The following is an 18,179-nucleotide window of genomic DNA, read 5'->3' as shown; positions in this document are numbered from 1 at the left end:
AATGTCTCATAACAGATACCACCGCCGAATTTTATGATCATGTAATACAAACAGACAACCCCCAATGTACTGCAAATGAAATATTATAGCATCACATCATCAATTTTTATGATGATTTTTTGTTGCTCTGGGAACCCAGAATATCTAAATGGATTTTTATTATTTTTATTCAGTTGTAGATAGAGTTTGATATCAAATTTTGTGTTTCGTTCTATAAAACAATAAGTCACTCTAAATATCAAGAAATTTAAGATTCCACAGTTGGAAAGCCAAAACATTCATCCTAAATGAGACAAAGAACCTCTGTCTAATGAGATGACAAAGATAGTTGCTAACTTGAACTCTCAGTTAAATGCTGTACTTTTGCTGTTATCACTAGCACAGTATGTTACCTAGTCTATTCTGTAAAAGAATGTTTATTTTAAATAAAAATCCATCTTGAAATAATAATGGGCCTAATCAACAGGCATTTTCACCGAGTTAGGACTTCAGATTTTGTGAAATGATAATAAATGTTTATTCCCACGTTGCTCAAACCTGAAGGCTTTTGAGTACCTAACAAAAAAAATACCAGGACCATGTCCAAATAATAAAACAAATACATAAACCAGCACAAAAAAGCCAGTAACTTGCCACCTGAACAATAATGAATTCATCTCCATAATCAAATGCAGATTAAAAATGTCTTTGAGTTATTAAAGGAATAAGTATTTGCTTACACAGCTTATGTGGTATCAGTTGTTCCTCATGAACACATTTCTTATATTAAGGCCATTTCCATAGCTTCTTCACCTCCTCCCTAATATGTTATCGTGCGAACTGTATTCTTACTTATTATTTCTATCACAGCTGGATACTCTTAACCTGTGTGGCACTGTTTCAGTAATCAAACTATAACATGTTCAAAAGAGAAATTCCACATTGTTTTGTTTTGTTTTCTTGGTAAGAAATTAGACTTGTGGATCAATTAATTGTCCTGGTTGCCTAGGTTACTCATTACTCCTCAGAGTAGATAATTAGGAATATATTTTAGAATGACTATTTTTTGGTGGTTGTATTGACGCAAGCTGAAAGAGCTCCCACATTGCTGCTATTTACCTACATCAACATCAATTATAACCTTGATGTCTGAAACGTTCAGAAAAAACATAAGCTTTAAAAGCTTGAGACTCGTCAGTGCATTGCTTCAAAAAAGTCTATTTTTCAAGAAATGATACATGTGAACAAATCTAATTCTTAAAGTATATAAGGTTTACTTGCCTTTTAAACTTGTAGAGAATGAAGGCCCCAACTACAACTAGACAGATAACAAAGAGAACCACTATAGCCCAGTATCCACTGCCTCCTCCAATCCTCTGAGAGTCTGAAATGCAAGACATATATTTGAAGAACTCAGTAAATCTGCTTTCAGACCAGTCATCATCTTGGGCTTGCCTTATTATTGAATCTCTTAAGTAAAAACCACTAGATTTGTATTTATACCTTCTCCTTGTCACTACACCATGTAGCTTCTTCAAATAGTATTCTTGGGGGAATTCTGCGCCAAAAAAAAATTCCAAAATTCTGCATATTTTGTCAGAATAATGCAATATAATCACACCAGTTTCACTTATTTTGGTAATTTATTTAAACTATGATACAGAAAAAAAATTGTAATAACTGTTCAGCATTTCCTAAACACATGAAAGTTCAGTTACAAATACTTGGTAACCAAGACCCTGCATTCTAATTATAATCCTGGATTTTCATTTAAATTGCATTACTTTTATTTTGGTGTTCTGTAAAATAGAAGGTCGCTTTAAATTGCTCAGACTTTCACACATGAAAGTCATACAGTTTTGCTAATCATTGTCCTGCATTTTTTTAAATGGATAAGTAAAATAGATCCTGAGCTGTAATCTAACCCCATTGTGCCTCTCTGGATCAGGAAAAAGCACATTGACCAGGGGTTCTCAAACTGGGGGTTGGGATCCCTCACGGGGTCGCGAGGTTATTACATGGGGGGTCGTGAGCTGTCAGCCTCCACCCCAAATACCACTTTGCCTCCTGCATTTATAACGGTGTTAAATATATTTTAAAGTGTTTTTAATGTCGCACTCAGAGGCTTGCTATGTGAAAAGGGTCACTGAGAACCACTGACATAGACCTTCCTAGATGAGGGTTTTGTTGCTATCATTTACAATATGGCTTCTTTACACCACTCTGGCAAGGTAAAAGAGCCTTAATTGACTAAGAATGGGAACAATTAACTAACAGTGGGAACATGAGCAGCCTGTTTAGTTGTTACATTTCTGCTCTGCCGCAGGGACAGAGCCTGCTTCACACACCCCTACACCTCCAAGCTCAGGATGCAGCAACAGGGATGAGAGGGTCAGTGAGTCTCTCACTCATTCGCACCCAGGCAGGCACCCAGCCCCACCCCATTATTGTCTCTCCATGATCTCAGGCATACATGCCCGGCCTCCCTCCTTCTCCCCACAGTGATCTGCTCTCTGCCGCTGGTTGCTCCCAGCAGACATGCCCAGGCTGTCATGCAAGGGGCATGTGTTCCCCACAGATTTCTTTGCTCCCTCATTTTTCTGTGGGGGAGCCAAGAAATCTGAGCAAGGTATGAATTCTGCACCTCCTGCAGGGCGCAGAATTCCCCCAGAAGTAAAATAGGCAGCGCCATAAACTAATTTGCAGACCAATTTGTGGATGCAGGAGAGAGGACAAATTTAAATGAAATAATAAATAATGATAATGTAATTATTTGCATGGATAGTGCCATTTTTCCAAGGATCTCCAAAGGTATTGTAGGCAATAGTCAATCAGCCTTCACATTTCTCTATTATATGAGATACATAAACATTACTATATTCATTTTACAGATGAGGAAACTGAGAGAGAGTAAGGTCAATTGACTTGCACAGTTACACAGTGCCAGAGTTTAGAATGGAATTCAGGACTCCTCACTTCTAGTCCCTGTTCTTGCTACCAGAGTATATTGACTCTTAACGCAAGTGATTTCTACCTCATTTTTTTTTCAGATTAGAAACTACAGTGGTGGGTGTATACAGTGGAACCTAAGATATAGAGAGGATGTGCCTTATTTTGACCTGGGAACTGACTTGGCAATACAATTTACATCACTATTTATGACACATCTAAATAGAGCCCAATATGCTTTGCTCTTTTTGCTGGGTCAGTGTCATTCAGCAACAAACAGAACAGATGTCATGAAAGATGATGCACGTGCACATGCACAAACAAAGAGGCTTTGACATTGTCAGGGAGGGCTTAAGTTGAAGCTGTCCTTGCTGCTAAAATACAACCTCTTCGTTGTATGCTCCCTTCATAAAACACCCAACACACAAATGCAGAAAACTTTTCAGTCCTTGCCTCTATTTTTGTAGGGTTGGATCTGTGGGTCAAAATACTTACAGGCTGGCAAATTGAGGACCCTGATATCTGAGTGTCCAAAACTGTGCTTTCAATTTGTGCCTGTATAAGCTGGCCAGCGTTTGATAATCTGTTTACATTTTAGTGAAAAGGACAAAAGTGGGAGAAAAAATATTTTCAAGCTTCTAACAGGGTATCACAATGAAACAAACAATGAAAAATAGTAAAATAAGTTGCTTTGATGGTATATTTTACATTAATAAACAGCAGAAGAAACCAGTTAATGTGACACTTCTCTCAGAACTCTAATAGCAATCTACAGATTGGGGTTTTTACCTGAATCAGAGCTGGCTAACGTCACTAAGACCCAGTATCCTTCCCTCAGGAAGAAGCTGATGTTATGTGCATTCAAGGCCTGCTTTATAGCAGCTATTCTCTGAAAACATAAGAGAGATAATGTCACACATCTTCCATGTAGTTCCACTTTGAGAAATTCAATGCACTAAATTGAGAAACATCTAAGTTCATTCAATGTGGTGAGAAACCCAGAAGACATTTGTTGACCATTTCAATGAGTTGTAACTTTTTAGACAATTCTGGTTTTAAAAATCATTCAAACCTGTGCAACCTATCAATGTTGGAAAGTTACAAATGTTCATAGCCAAATCTATCTTCCCCTTATGGAGCTCTTTACTTTTTTCCGCATTATGCGATAGACAGCATTTCATTTACAGGAGCTGTTGGGCCCACCTGAACTGTAACTTGCTCAATGAATAATCCACACTGAAACCTGTCTCCAATATACATATTCTTCTAATGATATCAAAAGACAGGCTTCTCTGGAACTTTAGATTTCTTACATATGAAAAGTAATTGTTGCTTGATAATGCACTGCATGTCATGCTTTACTTCACTTTCTTATCTCTATGGATGGATGGCTGTTTGCAACACATTTTTAAGAAGATTCTGTCAAAACAGTTATTTCCATCCACATAGAAACAGTTTCTCCTATTTTTCTAATGGGGACAAAGCATACTAAAATATGACCTCCCTCATTTTTATGGAACAGCACCATTAAAAGTGCCACCACATCCCACCACTGTCAGACACATCGTCTGGCCCCTCTCTTTCTCTCCTTTGCATTTTCAACATAGGTAATTTTCCAGAGGATCAAGGCTAGTTTTATAGACTGTTCCTTAGTACAGGATACCGCTCCCCACAGGATGACAAATTAGAAGTTTCATAGAATCATAGGACTGGAAGGGACCTCGAGAGGTCATCTAGTCCAGTCCCCTGCACTCAAGGCAGGACTAAATATTATCTAGACCATCCCTGACAGGTGTTTATCCAACCTGCTCTTAAAAATCTCCAATGATGAAGATTCCACAACCTCCCTAAGTTTGCCTTTATATCTATGAAACCTTCAAGAGAGGCTCTTTTTATATTACTGTGCTTGGTTTTGACAAGCCCTCACAGCCTATTAGGTAGAAAAGCCCCTGCTGTTTCTCTTACAGTATTTGCATGAGCTTCACAAAGGGCCAGATTCTGATCCCCATACCCACACTCAGTGCATAAATGGTTTCACTGACTTAAATAGGACTCTTTGTGGACTCAGTGTAAAGGTAACATAATTTGGGCGTCGGTTAATTTTCAGGAGAATCCTCCCAGAGAATTCTTAACTTTTTATCTCCAACTTACTGACGTGGCCATATATTGTTTCCACTATTCTCTCCCAAGTCTGACATGAGGAATAGCTCTGACAGTTGCATTAACAGCAACTTGTAAAATAATGCAACCACCACTGAAATATATTTAGTCTCTCTCAAACAGAGTTCTGTACTTCAACCATACTTAACTGGTCCCACCAGCAGTTCTCAAATCACATACACATTCTAGATCTAAAAGTAGTTCTTTCTAGTGCAATTCTTTTGAGAGACAAGCAAGTGAGTAAGACATGACATGGAGATCTGAAACTTTTAAAGGGATACTAATTACTTTATATCTGTACTCTGAAATGTGAGTGAAGAGTCCATAAGGGCTGCCCAGGTTATTAAGCAGACTCAGAGTGCATTCTCGGTACATGAACTCCTCACAAGAATGCCAGGGCACCAACTTTCAGAATTGGAACTATCAGCAGAATAAATGTCCCTTTGTTGAAACATGAGAAAGGGGAAATACTGAAGATCTTGGAGGTCTCCTCTCAGTTATACATCAACAATGAATGATCCATAAACATGGGTGGTTTGCCACAAGTGATAACTAAGAGTCCAGCCCAACACCCAATGAAGTCAATGGGAGTCTTTCCATTGACTTCACTGGACACTGGATTAGGCCTTAGGGTAGTAAATTTGTCATGGACGTTTTTTGGAAGGATATTTACTGAGTAACACAGATTTTGGTACAATCGCTGATGTCATAAAAATTTGTGACCTCCTTTAAAAAAAAATCCACACAGAAATGCGCACACACCAGTAGCTTCAGTAGTCTGCCTTGCCTACATTAAGGTGGTGAAGATATGGCTGCTATCACCTATAGCACCTCTGCAAGTTCCGCATAGGGTGTGTCAGAATGGGTGTGTCCATGGCCATACTATCTTATACAGTAACTCCTCATTTAAAGTCATCCTGGTTAACGTTGTTTCGTTGTTATGTTGCTGATCAATTAGGGAACATGCTCGTTTAAAGTTGTGCAATGCTCCCTTCTAACGTCGTTTGGCAGCCGCCGGGTTTGTCCACTGCTTGCAGGAAGAGCAGCCTGTTGCAGCTAGCTGGTGGGGGCTTGGAACCAGGGTGGACCACCAGCCCCCCATCAGCTCCCCCTATCAGCTCCCTGCTCCCCCTAAGTTCCCTGTACAGCAGCTGCCCAGCAGGCTATCAATTGCTGGCAGTTCAGCTTTCCCTCCCCCCACTGCCATGTGCTGCTCCTGCCCTCTGCCTTGGAGCTGCTCCCCGAGACTCCTGCTTGCTGTGCGGGGGGGAGGAAGAGCGGGGCTGTCAGGGTGTTCCCCTCCCCCTGCTCCTGCACCCCACTTACCCCATCTTCCATAGAGCAGGGGGGGACACACGACAGGGCTCAGGATGGAGGGAGCTTGCTGGCAGCAGCTCCGGTCTCAGCAAGCTGATCTAATTAACAAGGCAGTGTACTTAAGAGTAGGGTCAGCATACTTAAAGGGGAAATGCACATCTCTTTCTCTAACACACGGTGTGTGTCTCTGTCTGCAATGCTGTCTCCCCTCCCTCCATTCCTGCTGCCTTGTAGAGTGTGAGAGTTAACCCTTGAGGACTCAGCCAATTGCTAGTTCATCATTTAGCAGTAAGGCATTCCCTGGGAAATATCCCACCTTCTGACTCCTCCACCTCAACCAAGCTTCACAATCATCATCACTGTGTACCAGTATTAAATTGTTTGTTTAAAACTTATACTCTGTGTGTGTGTATATATATATATAATATAATCTTTTGTCTGGTGAAAAAAATTTCCCTGGAACCTAACCCCCTCATTTACATTAATTCTTATGGGGAAATTGGATTCGCTTAACCTCGTTTTGCTTAAAGTCACATTTTTCAGGAACATAACTACAATGTTAAGTGAGGAGTTACTGTACACCAGTAAGTAGCTGAAGGGCTGTGGTGGGGAAGCTGCATGCTGCACCTCTTCCCATTGTGGAGAAAAGGTTACCAGGGAACACACTCCCTCCAGTGTCCATGGAGGTGTTATATCTGTATGCCCTTTTGTATGCCCCACCCCCAGCTGAATGCTAACTAGACTCTGTCAGCAACATATAAGTATGATGAAGAATATATAGCTTCTCCCAGATATATCTTTTCGATCCTGACTTTGGCATCCCTTTGGTGCACCATTAGCTCCAATAGCCATATGTTAGCTCTCAGATGGAGACCTTTATCATACAAATTGCGCAATACTACATTCCTTTCATTTCTCTCCAGTCCTGATATTAGGAATTTCTCCAAATCATTAGCAGCTCAGTGTAGCCCTTCATGTCTTTCCTCTTGGAATATCTGGAAGGGTGGTTCAGATCTGACCATGTAAACACTGAGGCAGCATTGAATGCAACTGATGATATTCTTGAAGCTGCCTGGAAGCAGACCACTAATAATAGCTGAGATTTGAAGGCAGCTAATCTGAATAAATTTAGGTCGTTTTTTTAAAAAAGCAAACAAACAGGTCTGCCTTAATCTGTTGCTTTTAACTACTGAAGAAGTCCATTCCACATAAACTTGGAACAGAAAGATAGACTTTCATTATAAATCAGCATCTCATTCCTTAAAAGGAGCAAAGAAGTTAAGAGTTTCAAGTGATGACACCCACCTGGCTGCAAACCACAATTGGCATAGGGCTTTCTGAAATATCTATTAAAATACAGTGCTTCTGGAAATTAATTGTGACTTCAGTCTTCCAGAACTTCACATTCAGATGACAGGGGGAGACTAAGGATGTTTTTCTTGCATTAGGACCATTCTCAATCTTAATTTACCCAATTCTGAAAGTTAACAGTTAAGTTTAAAGTCTCCTGCTCGAATACTCAGAAGCCACATCAAAATACTTTAAGATTCGCCTCTTTAGGCAATTCCATGAACGAGGTCTTTTACCATGCTGCCAGGGACCTTGGGCCTGCCTACCAGTAGACACACTCTGGCTAGATGGATATTGTGGCCTATTCTTTGAACCTTCTTATTTGTAACATATTGCCCTCCTGAACTAGTCTCTTTAAAACTAATGATTTCTTAAATGATAACTCCTTTTAACTGATAATGCTTGAAACTCAAAACTGGTGCAGAGCTGAGACATTCATTTTATGGAAAAAAAGACATAATGTCATAAATTATAAATTAGAGGTAGGGCCAGTGGACAAATTTTGATTTTCTACTGAACTAGAACCCCTTCCCACTGAGCAGATTTCGCTTGGACATGGGAGATGGGGGAAATCTCATATTTGAGCTTTATCCTGTTGCATTTAAACTCTTTGCTCCTGTTGCCTCAGTACCCGAATAAGCTTCCTGACCATTAGGGCAGAAACCACCTGCTCTTCATGTAATAGGCCAAATCCTAAAGTCTTGAGTCAGTAGGATCTGAGGTCTAATGTATTTCTGAAGTCAGTGAGGAGGATTCCTCTCCTCTAATCAAAAATGTTAATGTTCTAAATAAGTGGCTTCCACAGTGGCTTGTACTCCTGATTAGAGACTTTTAATCTACTGGATCATTATAGACCAATATGTTATCACTTTAGTTGCTGATGTAACAACAGACAAATATTAGCCATCCCTGAAAAATATTTTGATACCATTTGGGGTTGGATTGTGCAAATGGACACAGCTCAGAGAACAAGCTGGTATAGAGACACTCTGTCCCTGGAGGAGCTTGGAGAGGAATTCAGGGACTGCAGCATATTCCCCACTACATGCCACCCCACATTATGGGCTGGACTAGAGGAGGAGGCAAGACCATGGCCTGCTCTCTTCCTGTTGCCTTTGGGTAGATTCCATCCCAGGGTGCACAGGGAAGGAGCAGGCACTGCACTCTACTAAAGACAAGGACCGCAATTGCTGCTAGCCCTTACGTAGGTCATGCCAAGAAGTAGGGTGGATGACATTTAGGTGTGTAAGGCCCAGCAATGAAGCCAGTAGGAGTATTGTCACTGATTTCAATGGGATGAAGATTTGGCCCTAATCAGACACAGATTGTTCTGGTTACCTTGTCACTAGTTATACTTCTCTTCCGCTTTGGCTGGTCTGCTGGAAGCAGCACGAGCAAATCAGCAGTTGTGGGCAGACCAGGTTTCACCACTGTCACCAGTGTTTCTTCAGGGATATTAGTTTCCTGCAGAGACAAAGACATGCACAGATTTACAGGCCTGTACGCTAACTTTATACTGTCAGTATTATACAAAAAAATTAATAAAATATATAGCTACTTTCACATATGGTTTTCTGGATCTGGTCTTTGGTGTTAAGATTTTTAATATGTAGAGAGAATTCTACGGAAGTCACTGGAAGCTAGAAAGCTGCACATAACCTTACATTAATTAGCAGAGATTTGAAAAGCTCTTTGAAAATTAGAAGTGTTATCACACATATCAAAGAGCTCTAATGGATGTCATGGGAAAGTGAACTGAAGCCTAAGTGGTTTGCAGGTTTACCACAACTGTGCAGTGAGCATGTAATCTTCCAAGATAAAATTTTCAAAAAGCACCTAAGTGTCTTAGAAGTACAAGCTCCATTTTCAAAAGTGACTTAGACACTTAGGAGCCTAAGTCTCGTTGAAATTCAGTAGAACTTAGGCTTCTAAATGATATCATCACTTTTGAAAATGTTACCATTCATCACAAATTCTTGTGTTGAGTGATATATATAGGAAGGCTGTTGTGAGATTTTAATGAAAAACACTGGTCAAATCTCATAGTCCTTAGGTTAAAAAGTATCTGAAAATCCATATAATTGTATCTAACTTCTTGTATATGATTTATTAAAAGTTAAGATGTGAGCCAATTTGATTGGTGGGGTGGGGGGTGGGGGAGAAGGGAAGGAGGGAAGACACCCATCAGGCAGATGTACATTATGAAATGGGTAGAAGTTGATATGTGTGATTAATGGAACTCACTCTATTTGGCATTTAGTAGGTGTTGGGGTTATAAACTGGGGTGAAACAGGTGTAAAATAGAATGTCAGAATCCTGATCTGGTTTATACTGGTGCAAATCCAGAGTAAGTTCACTGACTTCACTGGGGGCCCTTTGACAATATGGCTCTGTGTTTCCTTGGTGATAACTATTTCTATAAATATTTACCTCTGGGTAAATACCTATTGATACGCTCCTCGACAGAATTCAATATGCGCTTATCTCTGGCAGTGTGTGCACCTGAATATTATTGCTCAAGTGCTCCCTACCTTAATGGCATTACTCTTTATTCATGTTACAATGCTGTTATGTGAAGCTTGACTTAAGTAATCTACAGGACAATTCAGAGTTCAAATGTGAGCAGTGCTTAATTTGTAATGAAAGAGGTGCCAGGGCTCAAGCAAGTAGGTGCCGAGACTCAAGCAATTTTTTTGTGTTCATAACTGATGCGGCAAGCCCAGAGGTACTGGGGCTATGAACTGCCAAGCCTAGAGGTCTGGGACTCAGCCCTAGTAAGCTCTAGCACAAATTAAGCACTGAATCTGAATCTAAGTCTTGTCCGTACCTCCAATCTACATAAAGTGGCTGCAGCAAATTAATTCCTTACATCTTTTCTGTAATTTTCAGAGTTACACATGCAAAGCTGTAAATTATTATTTAAAAAAAAAAACAATCAAAGACTAAATGTTGTATATTATAGTACCCTTTGTGTAACCCCTAACTACATCACATTCATGTTACACTTTTTTCACAAAGTCAAACTATTTGTTAATATTTCCACCTGGCCCCAAAATCCTTGAGAGGAGTATTTATTGTTAATTCCCAATTAGGCTGTGTTGGAAATAAATTGACAGTATTGCAATAATGTAATCTATGGCCTGTATACACAAGTGACACTGGTCTCAAACTGCTTCTAAATGTCGCTCATGGGGATAGTTTTATTGTTCTGCCCTGCCTCGTTTTTTTTAAATGGGAAGGCATTAACTTAACCTTCAACTTTATGACTGGAGAAGGAGCAGTTTATGAGCAAACTGAGAGAGCACCTTTGCAAGAAGTCGTGTTACTACCAGGCCTATGTCTTCCCTCCACTCTGGTATGTTGGGGTTGTACATGTCCAGATGTTTAGTAAACTTTAGAGAAAGAACTTGAAAATGATCTGGAAACAGGAAAAGAAACATTTTTGAACAATTCAAAGAGAACTGGGGAAAAACAGTTTTGTAGAAAATAATAACTCTGGAAAAAAGCTTTGTTAGCATTATTATTAATTATTATTATTATTCTTTGTATTTTTAGAAGCTCTTACAAGACTCATTTGCAGGCCAGGACCCCATTGTGCTAGGTGCTGTACAAAAACAGAATAAAAGACACTTCCTGCCCCAAGGAGTTTACAATCTAAGTAGCATGGACCAATACTAGATTTTGTATTTTCCCCACTTTCCCAGCATCTTATGTCTAAATATTTCTAGCCACCAATCAAAGGCAACATGGAAAACATTAAGTCAAGTTTCATATACTCCACTGATAATTATCTTTTCAGTAATTTTTCATTAAGATATTACAGCACACATAAAGCTGTGGTTTCTTTTGTTTTTAAATAGGCATGATTCTATGGACTTGATTCTTACTGAATCATAAACATCTGGTTCTTGCCCACTGCATTTTCCTTTTTTCATGCAAAACGAATACTTCTTTATGTTTTCTATAATCTAGCTGTGAAAATATGAACAGAAATGATATGGCAATGGCTAACTACTGCATTGTTTAAAAGAATAAATAAGCTACACTCCCAACATTTCTATGAATATAATCCAAAAATAACTGAAATACTAGAAATTGACAGTTTCTTAGTAAACAGGACTCTGTATTCTTTCCTTTCTCCCTACAGGCTCCTTGGAAGCATACCTGAAGAACCTAATGCAAAGCAGAGAAAGAGATCCTTTGGAATGCATGAATGATCCAAACGTGATCTCTTGGGCAGTTTAGACAGAATCATATTTTTATATTTATTTTTTCTAAGGGTGTCTTTATTTTCCTCAACCCCAATGCCCCGTTGGTCTTTGACTCAGGATTTGCCAATATTAACAGCAGCTGCAGTAATGAAAAGTAAGAAGCATGATAGGCTTACAAGCCATGCTAATGGGGTTATATTTTTAAAGCTTTCTAAAAAGCTGATGGATTTATAAATGGTATCACAGGCATTCATAAAATCCATTTGTTAGAGGGCAAGAGGTTTACAAATGCTCTATTTAGCTTGAATCTTGGTGTTTACCATTATGTTATATTAAAAAAGCATATTACAAGCAAAAAGTCTGTTTGGAATATTAGGACAATAGCTAAGTATCATTCTGTGTGTCCCCAGGATATATGAAGCTTTTAGCTCTCCATATTTGCAAACCTTAGCAAAGTAAGACTTATTAGATATCCCTGATACCCAGATTTGACAGCAGATATACAAGTTTAAATATTTCCTCTTCCTTCTTACATTTTTCATGGTACAACAGGCCTCGTCAGCACATTACACGGCACAGCAAAATACACTGTGATACAATGCAGCACGTTAGCAAAAGGGTAATTTAACATTTTTCAGCAGCTCTTTCTAATCCAAACTCCTCGAGAAATGCCCAAATCATTAAGCAAAAAGGCGTTATCACAACAGGCAAATTCTTTCAAGTTTTTTACAATAAAAGTATGTGCCCTACTGAACTTCTCTCCCCTCACATTATTCTTTCTGTAGTAAGATCAACAGAATGACTAAAAATATTATAAAAACATATAAGTTCTATAGTATTCTACAGTTATGGCCCAAAATGCTGCTTTAAGACAACTGTTATCTGTAGTGCTTTGGAATAACATGGTAGCATTTTCTAGAAGGGATACAGGTCAAATTCTTCCTTAGCCTCTCTCTGTTCATTTCAATGGAGTTTCATTACAGATCAGATTAGTGTATTGAGTTTAGAAGTTTAACATGGCATTGGATAAAATTTCACAATAGGATCTGGTCTCTAAGGGCAATTGTAAAGTACATACAAGTACATGCAATGGACAAAAGAATACGAGGGAGTAAAATTATCTCACCAAAAACTCGGACAATCTTGGAATCCTGCAGCATGGAGTTCCCACAGGAGGCCTGCACTGTAACTCTCACCTCACCTGTCTCAGCAAATCTTGTCACCAAAAAACTGTCCAAAGTGAGAAGTGGCTAAAAAAGAAGGAAAATTAAAAAAAAATGTTAGGAAGAATTACGGAAGAAATGTGTGTGAAGGACTAGTGATTGAAATATATTGGAAGGATCAAATAATAAATTGATTTTTTTCTGTGATTTTAATCAATGGTTAGCCAAGTCAGCGAATTCCAATTCTCTACCACCAGGTATGCTTGCCCTATGTTGGATACTTGAAAACTAAAATAATCCTTCATTCAGAAAATGCATATAAAATATACTTAAACAGTGTTCAAAATCTAATGTTTGACTTTGGAATTACAAAGTTAAGGGACACACATTTTTAAAGACTGAGCAAATCCTCTTCCTAATATAATTGAGAGACTATTAGGGTTTGATCCAAAGCCCACTGAAATGACTATAAAGACTCCCATTGACATCACTGGACTCTGGGTCAGGCCCTCAGTGCATAGGTCTTTCCCCTCTACACACCTGAGTTCAGATTCTATCATCAGTTACAATTAAATTAATTTTGTGGCCTGATTTTAGTGCCCGATCCATACAGGTGCACTATTGCACTTCTGCAATTCCCAAAGATGTCAAAAGGACCTGAGGTGCTCTGTACCTTGCAGAATTAGGTGCTTAGTCCATATTTGTGCACATCACAGATCCACCACACAATATCACTTGATCTGCATTCCGGGCTCAAGAAAGACCCAAGACTAGAATAATGTACTGGTGTATGGTGCTTGTCTGAACTATTCCTCCCTCAAGCAGTAATCTTAGTCTCTCTCTTATGAGCACTACATTGCGCTCAGACATTTAAAAATAATTATTTTAAAAGATAATTAGCCCAAATGAACAGAAGAGAATAATCCTGTCCCAGTAGAAATATTTAGATTTTTAATGTTTTATGATCCATGTATCTAACCTATCTACCCATCTATGACCATAATTATAGTGTATGAGCACCTTTTTTGTCTTCGCCTTTTTAGACTTAACTTCATCCCTCTATAACAAACTGTAAAGAATATAACATCACAGAAACAGACTTAGTCAGAAATATATATTTCTGTGCAGTATTTCAATTCCCATCTATGCTAATGATCACATAAATAGAAGCTCTCATAATTCACTGATGCCATAATCCCAAATGCATTACATCACAGTTTCCTTAAAGGTGGAGAATTGCAACATAACTGTGACTCCACTAAAGGAAATGGTCTGGAGAAGTAGCCCGATTCTAAATGAGAAATTTCCATTTACACATAAATAGCAATAATGGACACCACAGAGGTTGTGGAAGAGGAGGCCCTTGTCCTCTGAAGTTTGTTGACACTAATAAAGAAAAAGGAAACCTGATGCATATGTTATGGGACTGTCCAATGGTCAGGTGGACACAAGATTGAAAATGGTGCTTGATTTCAGCAACCAATCCTCAGGTGAGAATTATACCTTAGGTTATGTACCTACTACGCTGGATTTAACTCCACCACCAAGCCTTTGGTTCTTGAAGGCTGCAATGATTATCAAATGTGTAATTTTACAAAAATGGAGGAGTAAGTTTATGCCCAAAATAGAGCACTGGTATTTGAACCTGTCTGAGTAAGCAGCGAAAGAAAGAACAGCCTACTGACGTAGAGAACAATAATATGAATTCAAAAAAATTGGACCCTTTTTCTGATACTTTTGGATAAAGAATTCTGAGATGGCTCAAATAATGCCAGACTTCTGTTATACCTGAGGTCTCCTCCTTCCCTTTCCTGCCTATTTCTTTGTGTCTTATTATTATTATAGTTACCACCACCCTAACATCTTATGTCTGGGCTATTGTCTGATTTTTCAACTTTGACAAACTATAAAGCTGTTTAAATTGCACAATTCTATTGGCTATCCTGTGAAATGTGTGGAACTTTGTAACATATACAAACCACAAGTCATTTATATTTTTGTATTTTTGTTTGTTTATGAAAATCAATAAAAAATGAATAACAAAAATAGCAATAATGGGAAAGGAACAATAGAGAAAGTTCATGATCACTTAATGGGGTTTAAATAACATCTAATAGATGGTTTAACAGACTGTTTGAAATAGAAGGTATTCTGCAAAATGTCATGTATACCAGGAGAGTATTTTCCTGAAAGGAATAGGCATTAGACATAATCCTTATTGAAGAGAGGCTGAAAAAAAATCTCCAATGAAATCTCGTGTGTACCTGAAGATTGTTTCCTATCCACCAGTAGAAGACTGTCAAGTTAGGGTTCTTGGGCAATACGATGGCTGTCAAATTCACCTCCTGGTTTCTCCCAATGACTGGAACCACTTCTAGATGTAAAGCCTGCAGTGGAGCTGAATAGAGTTCCAAAAAGGCCATTAATCAAGAATCCATCAATTTATTGAATGCCTCTGGTTTTTCTCTTGTTCAGCATTCTGCAGCAGTCTCACCTGCACAGAACAAGGTCCTGAATTTATTTTTCTCCCTCCCTGTTTTCTGCATGCATCAATGAAAAGAGCTGAAGGTATGTTCTGGACATTTTAATTAAACGAAGGAGGTCACAAATAAAAATCCAGAGCAATGTGATTTATTGGTGCACCTGCATGAGTCTTTCTTGTGCACGTCTAACATAGAAGATCATAAGTAAATTTAGCAACAGTTTAAAAAAAAAGACGGAAAAGGAAAGTAATCAAAGATAAAATTGATGGAAATTCTACCAGGCCTCTGATATTTTTAAGGCAAAATCTGAGAAGAATGATGCTGACTGTTCATTTTCATTACAAAGTATCAGCAGTCAGGCTACCACTGGACTCCTCGCTGTTTTTTTTTAGTCAGGCTAATATTCAGCAAAATATCCAATAAATACATACTTTAAAAAGCTGTCTATTAGAAGCTAATTGATTTGCAAATTTAAATGTATAACTTCTGTATATTAAACACGTGCTCTTAGAGTAAATTTGTTCCTTTCTGAAGTTTTACCTAGTGAGGCTATACTTTGCAGGCAGTGTATAAAAACTGCATCACTTTAAAATTTCTGTATTGGGGTCTCACTAGTCTCATTGTATTTTGGACCATAAAAATGTTTACTAAAATAATATTATTGAAAGAAAATCTTTATAGGAGGCATGAGTTATATTTGTTTCAGAAAAGCACTCAAAGCTTGGAGGCGTTTAACACTTATTTTTTTACTTATATTGCACCTTCCATTTCAGAAACCCAAAGTGCTTTACAAACATCAATTAAGTTATTATATATAATGAATCCATCCTATCATTTCTCTCTGTACTCTAAACCAGTGGTCTCCAAAGTGGGGTGCGTGCACCCCAGGGGATGTGCAAGAAGACCCTTGGGGGTGTGTGGCAGGAAGAGTTGCTTCGTCAGTTTGGGCGGGAGTCTGAGTGGCTTTTTTTTTTTTTTGCTTTGGCAAAAATGGTAGAGCTGGCGCGGCAGTGGGTGCGTGCTCAAAATTTTTTTACTGGTCGGGGTGCGCAATCAAAAAAGTTTGGAGACCACTGCTCTAAACATCTCTTTGTCATTCAGAGCCGTTAGCCTCAATCCAGACATCACTCTGAGCCTTTCCGTACCCTCTTTGCACTAATGACATCATTGCCCGTTCACATCCAATTCACACTCACTGTGGGTATGCCTATGTTCCACAATTCCCTTTACTCTGGTCCAAGTATTTGCTTTTTCAAAGAACTGAGCCTTGCTCTAGCCCCTGGTACCAGCTGCAGCTTCTTATCCTCTGGATCAGAGAACCATAATTTTGGTACATCCTACTATGAAACGTTTCTTTAAAGATCTGGTGCATATCTGTCCTGCAATTTGGGATTTTTCCTATTCATGGGGTTTGAGTTTAGTATTGACAAGTTTCATGAACTCTGCTTTTGCCCTCTGTCCCTCCAAACTGCATTCCTCCTAACTGTTACATCAGGTAAAAAGAATTTTGAGATATTGGTGTTTATGGCTTATTCTACTTTCATGATATTCCACGGAATAAGGTGTTTCTGAGCCCACAACCTAAATTACTCCAGAATTTCCAAATTCCATTTTAATTAGTCCTGGCCATCTTCCTCAAACCTCACAATTTACCAGGACTGTATAAATCAGATGTAAAGTATCTATTGACCCTGGACAAGACAAAATACTTTCATAAAACTCCAAGATTGTTTGTGGCACTGGGTAAAAGTCCAATGGGAATAAGGAGCGAGATACGAGGGGGGATGGGACTCAAAATCAGTTTAGAGATTATCCTAGTGGATCAGCCTTTGTACTCAATCCTAATCAAATTAGTGTTCCAATACCAGATTAGATATAGCATTCATTTTACGCTTGAGAAATACCTCCCCCTATGCCATTTGTAAATCCACCACATGAAACTTCATTTACATCCTTCACTCATCACTCATCTCCCGATATAGGAGCCAAATCAGAGGGACATTTTGGGAAGGCAATCCTTCAGCCCTCCTTCAGGGGTTCTTACTGCTCGTCGGTCTCCCAAGAGTGGGGCAATTCTCAATGGAGAAAGGAAAGTTACTCACCTATCACAGCAGGCATATATTGCTTCTACAGACCACACTCACCCACTCTCCTTCCCTGCCTCTGTTTATCAAATCTATCAGCTTGGCATCTAAGCACCTGACAAATACTGAATTAAACCTGAGAACACTACGTGGTAAGGAAAGGTTACTACCTCAATTTTTAAAAAAATAGATAATGAAACTGAGGCAATGAGTTTAAGGGCCTAATCCTGCTCCCTTTGCTTTTAGTGGGAATTTTGCAATTAATCTGTATGGATGCAAGATAGGGCCCTAACTGATCAGACAGCCAGTCAGGGCAGAGGAAGGAATAGAACCCAGATCTCTTTACTCCCCGTCATTTGCATTAATTACTAGGCAATGCTGCATCTCAAAGACTCTGGTTAACAGAAGGGAAATATGGGTAGCTGGAGCCACTGTCCATTTTCTATCGACTTGCACTAAAAGTTCCAATCTCTGCAGAGGCTC

At 38.9% G+C, this 18,179-nt stretch overlaps 1 protein-coding gene across 4 annotated transcripts in view; it reads right to left on the bottom strand.

Annotated features, from left to right (window-relative positions):
• Nucleotides 1-18,179, bottom strand: part of SORCS2 (sortilin related VPS10 domain containing receptor 2) — an 803,333-nt gene that overhangs the window by 10,268 nt on the left and 774,886 nt on the right. For all 4 annotated transcript variants that reach the window (XM_042855503.2, XM_042855502.2, XM_065597099.1 and 1 more), the window contains 6 exons: nucleotides 15,394-15,527; nucleotides 13,093-13,216; nucleotides 11,061-11,173; nucleotides 9,094-9,219; nucleotides 3,718-3,817; nucleotides 1,261-1,363 (listed from right to left, as the gene is read on the bottom strand). In XM_042855503.2, the coding sequence (XP_042711437.2) occupies nucleotides 1,261-1,363; nucleotides 3,718-3,817; nucleotides 9,094-9,219; nucleotides 11,061-11,173; nucleotides 13,093-13,216; nucleotides 15,394-15,527 (700 nt within the window). The remainder of the gene's footprint in view (nucleotides 1-1,260; nucleotides 1,364-3,717; nucleotides 3,818-9,093; nucleotides 9,220-11,060; nucleotides 11,174-13,092; nucleotides 13,217-15,393; nucleotides 15,528-18,179) is intronic.

Source organism: Chrysemys picta, chromosome 5 (genome assembly GCF_011386835.1).
Source record: "Chrysemys picta bellii isolate R12L10 chromosome 5, ASM1138683v2, whole genome shotgun sequence".
NCBI classification, from domain to species: Eukaryota; Metazoa; Chordata; order Testudines; family Emydidae; genus Chrysemys; species Chrysemys picta.
This window is presented reverse-complemented; position numbering and strand designations above follow the sequence as displayed.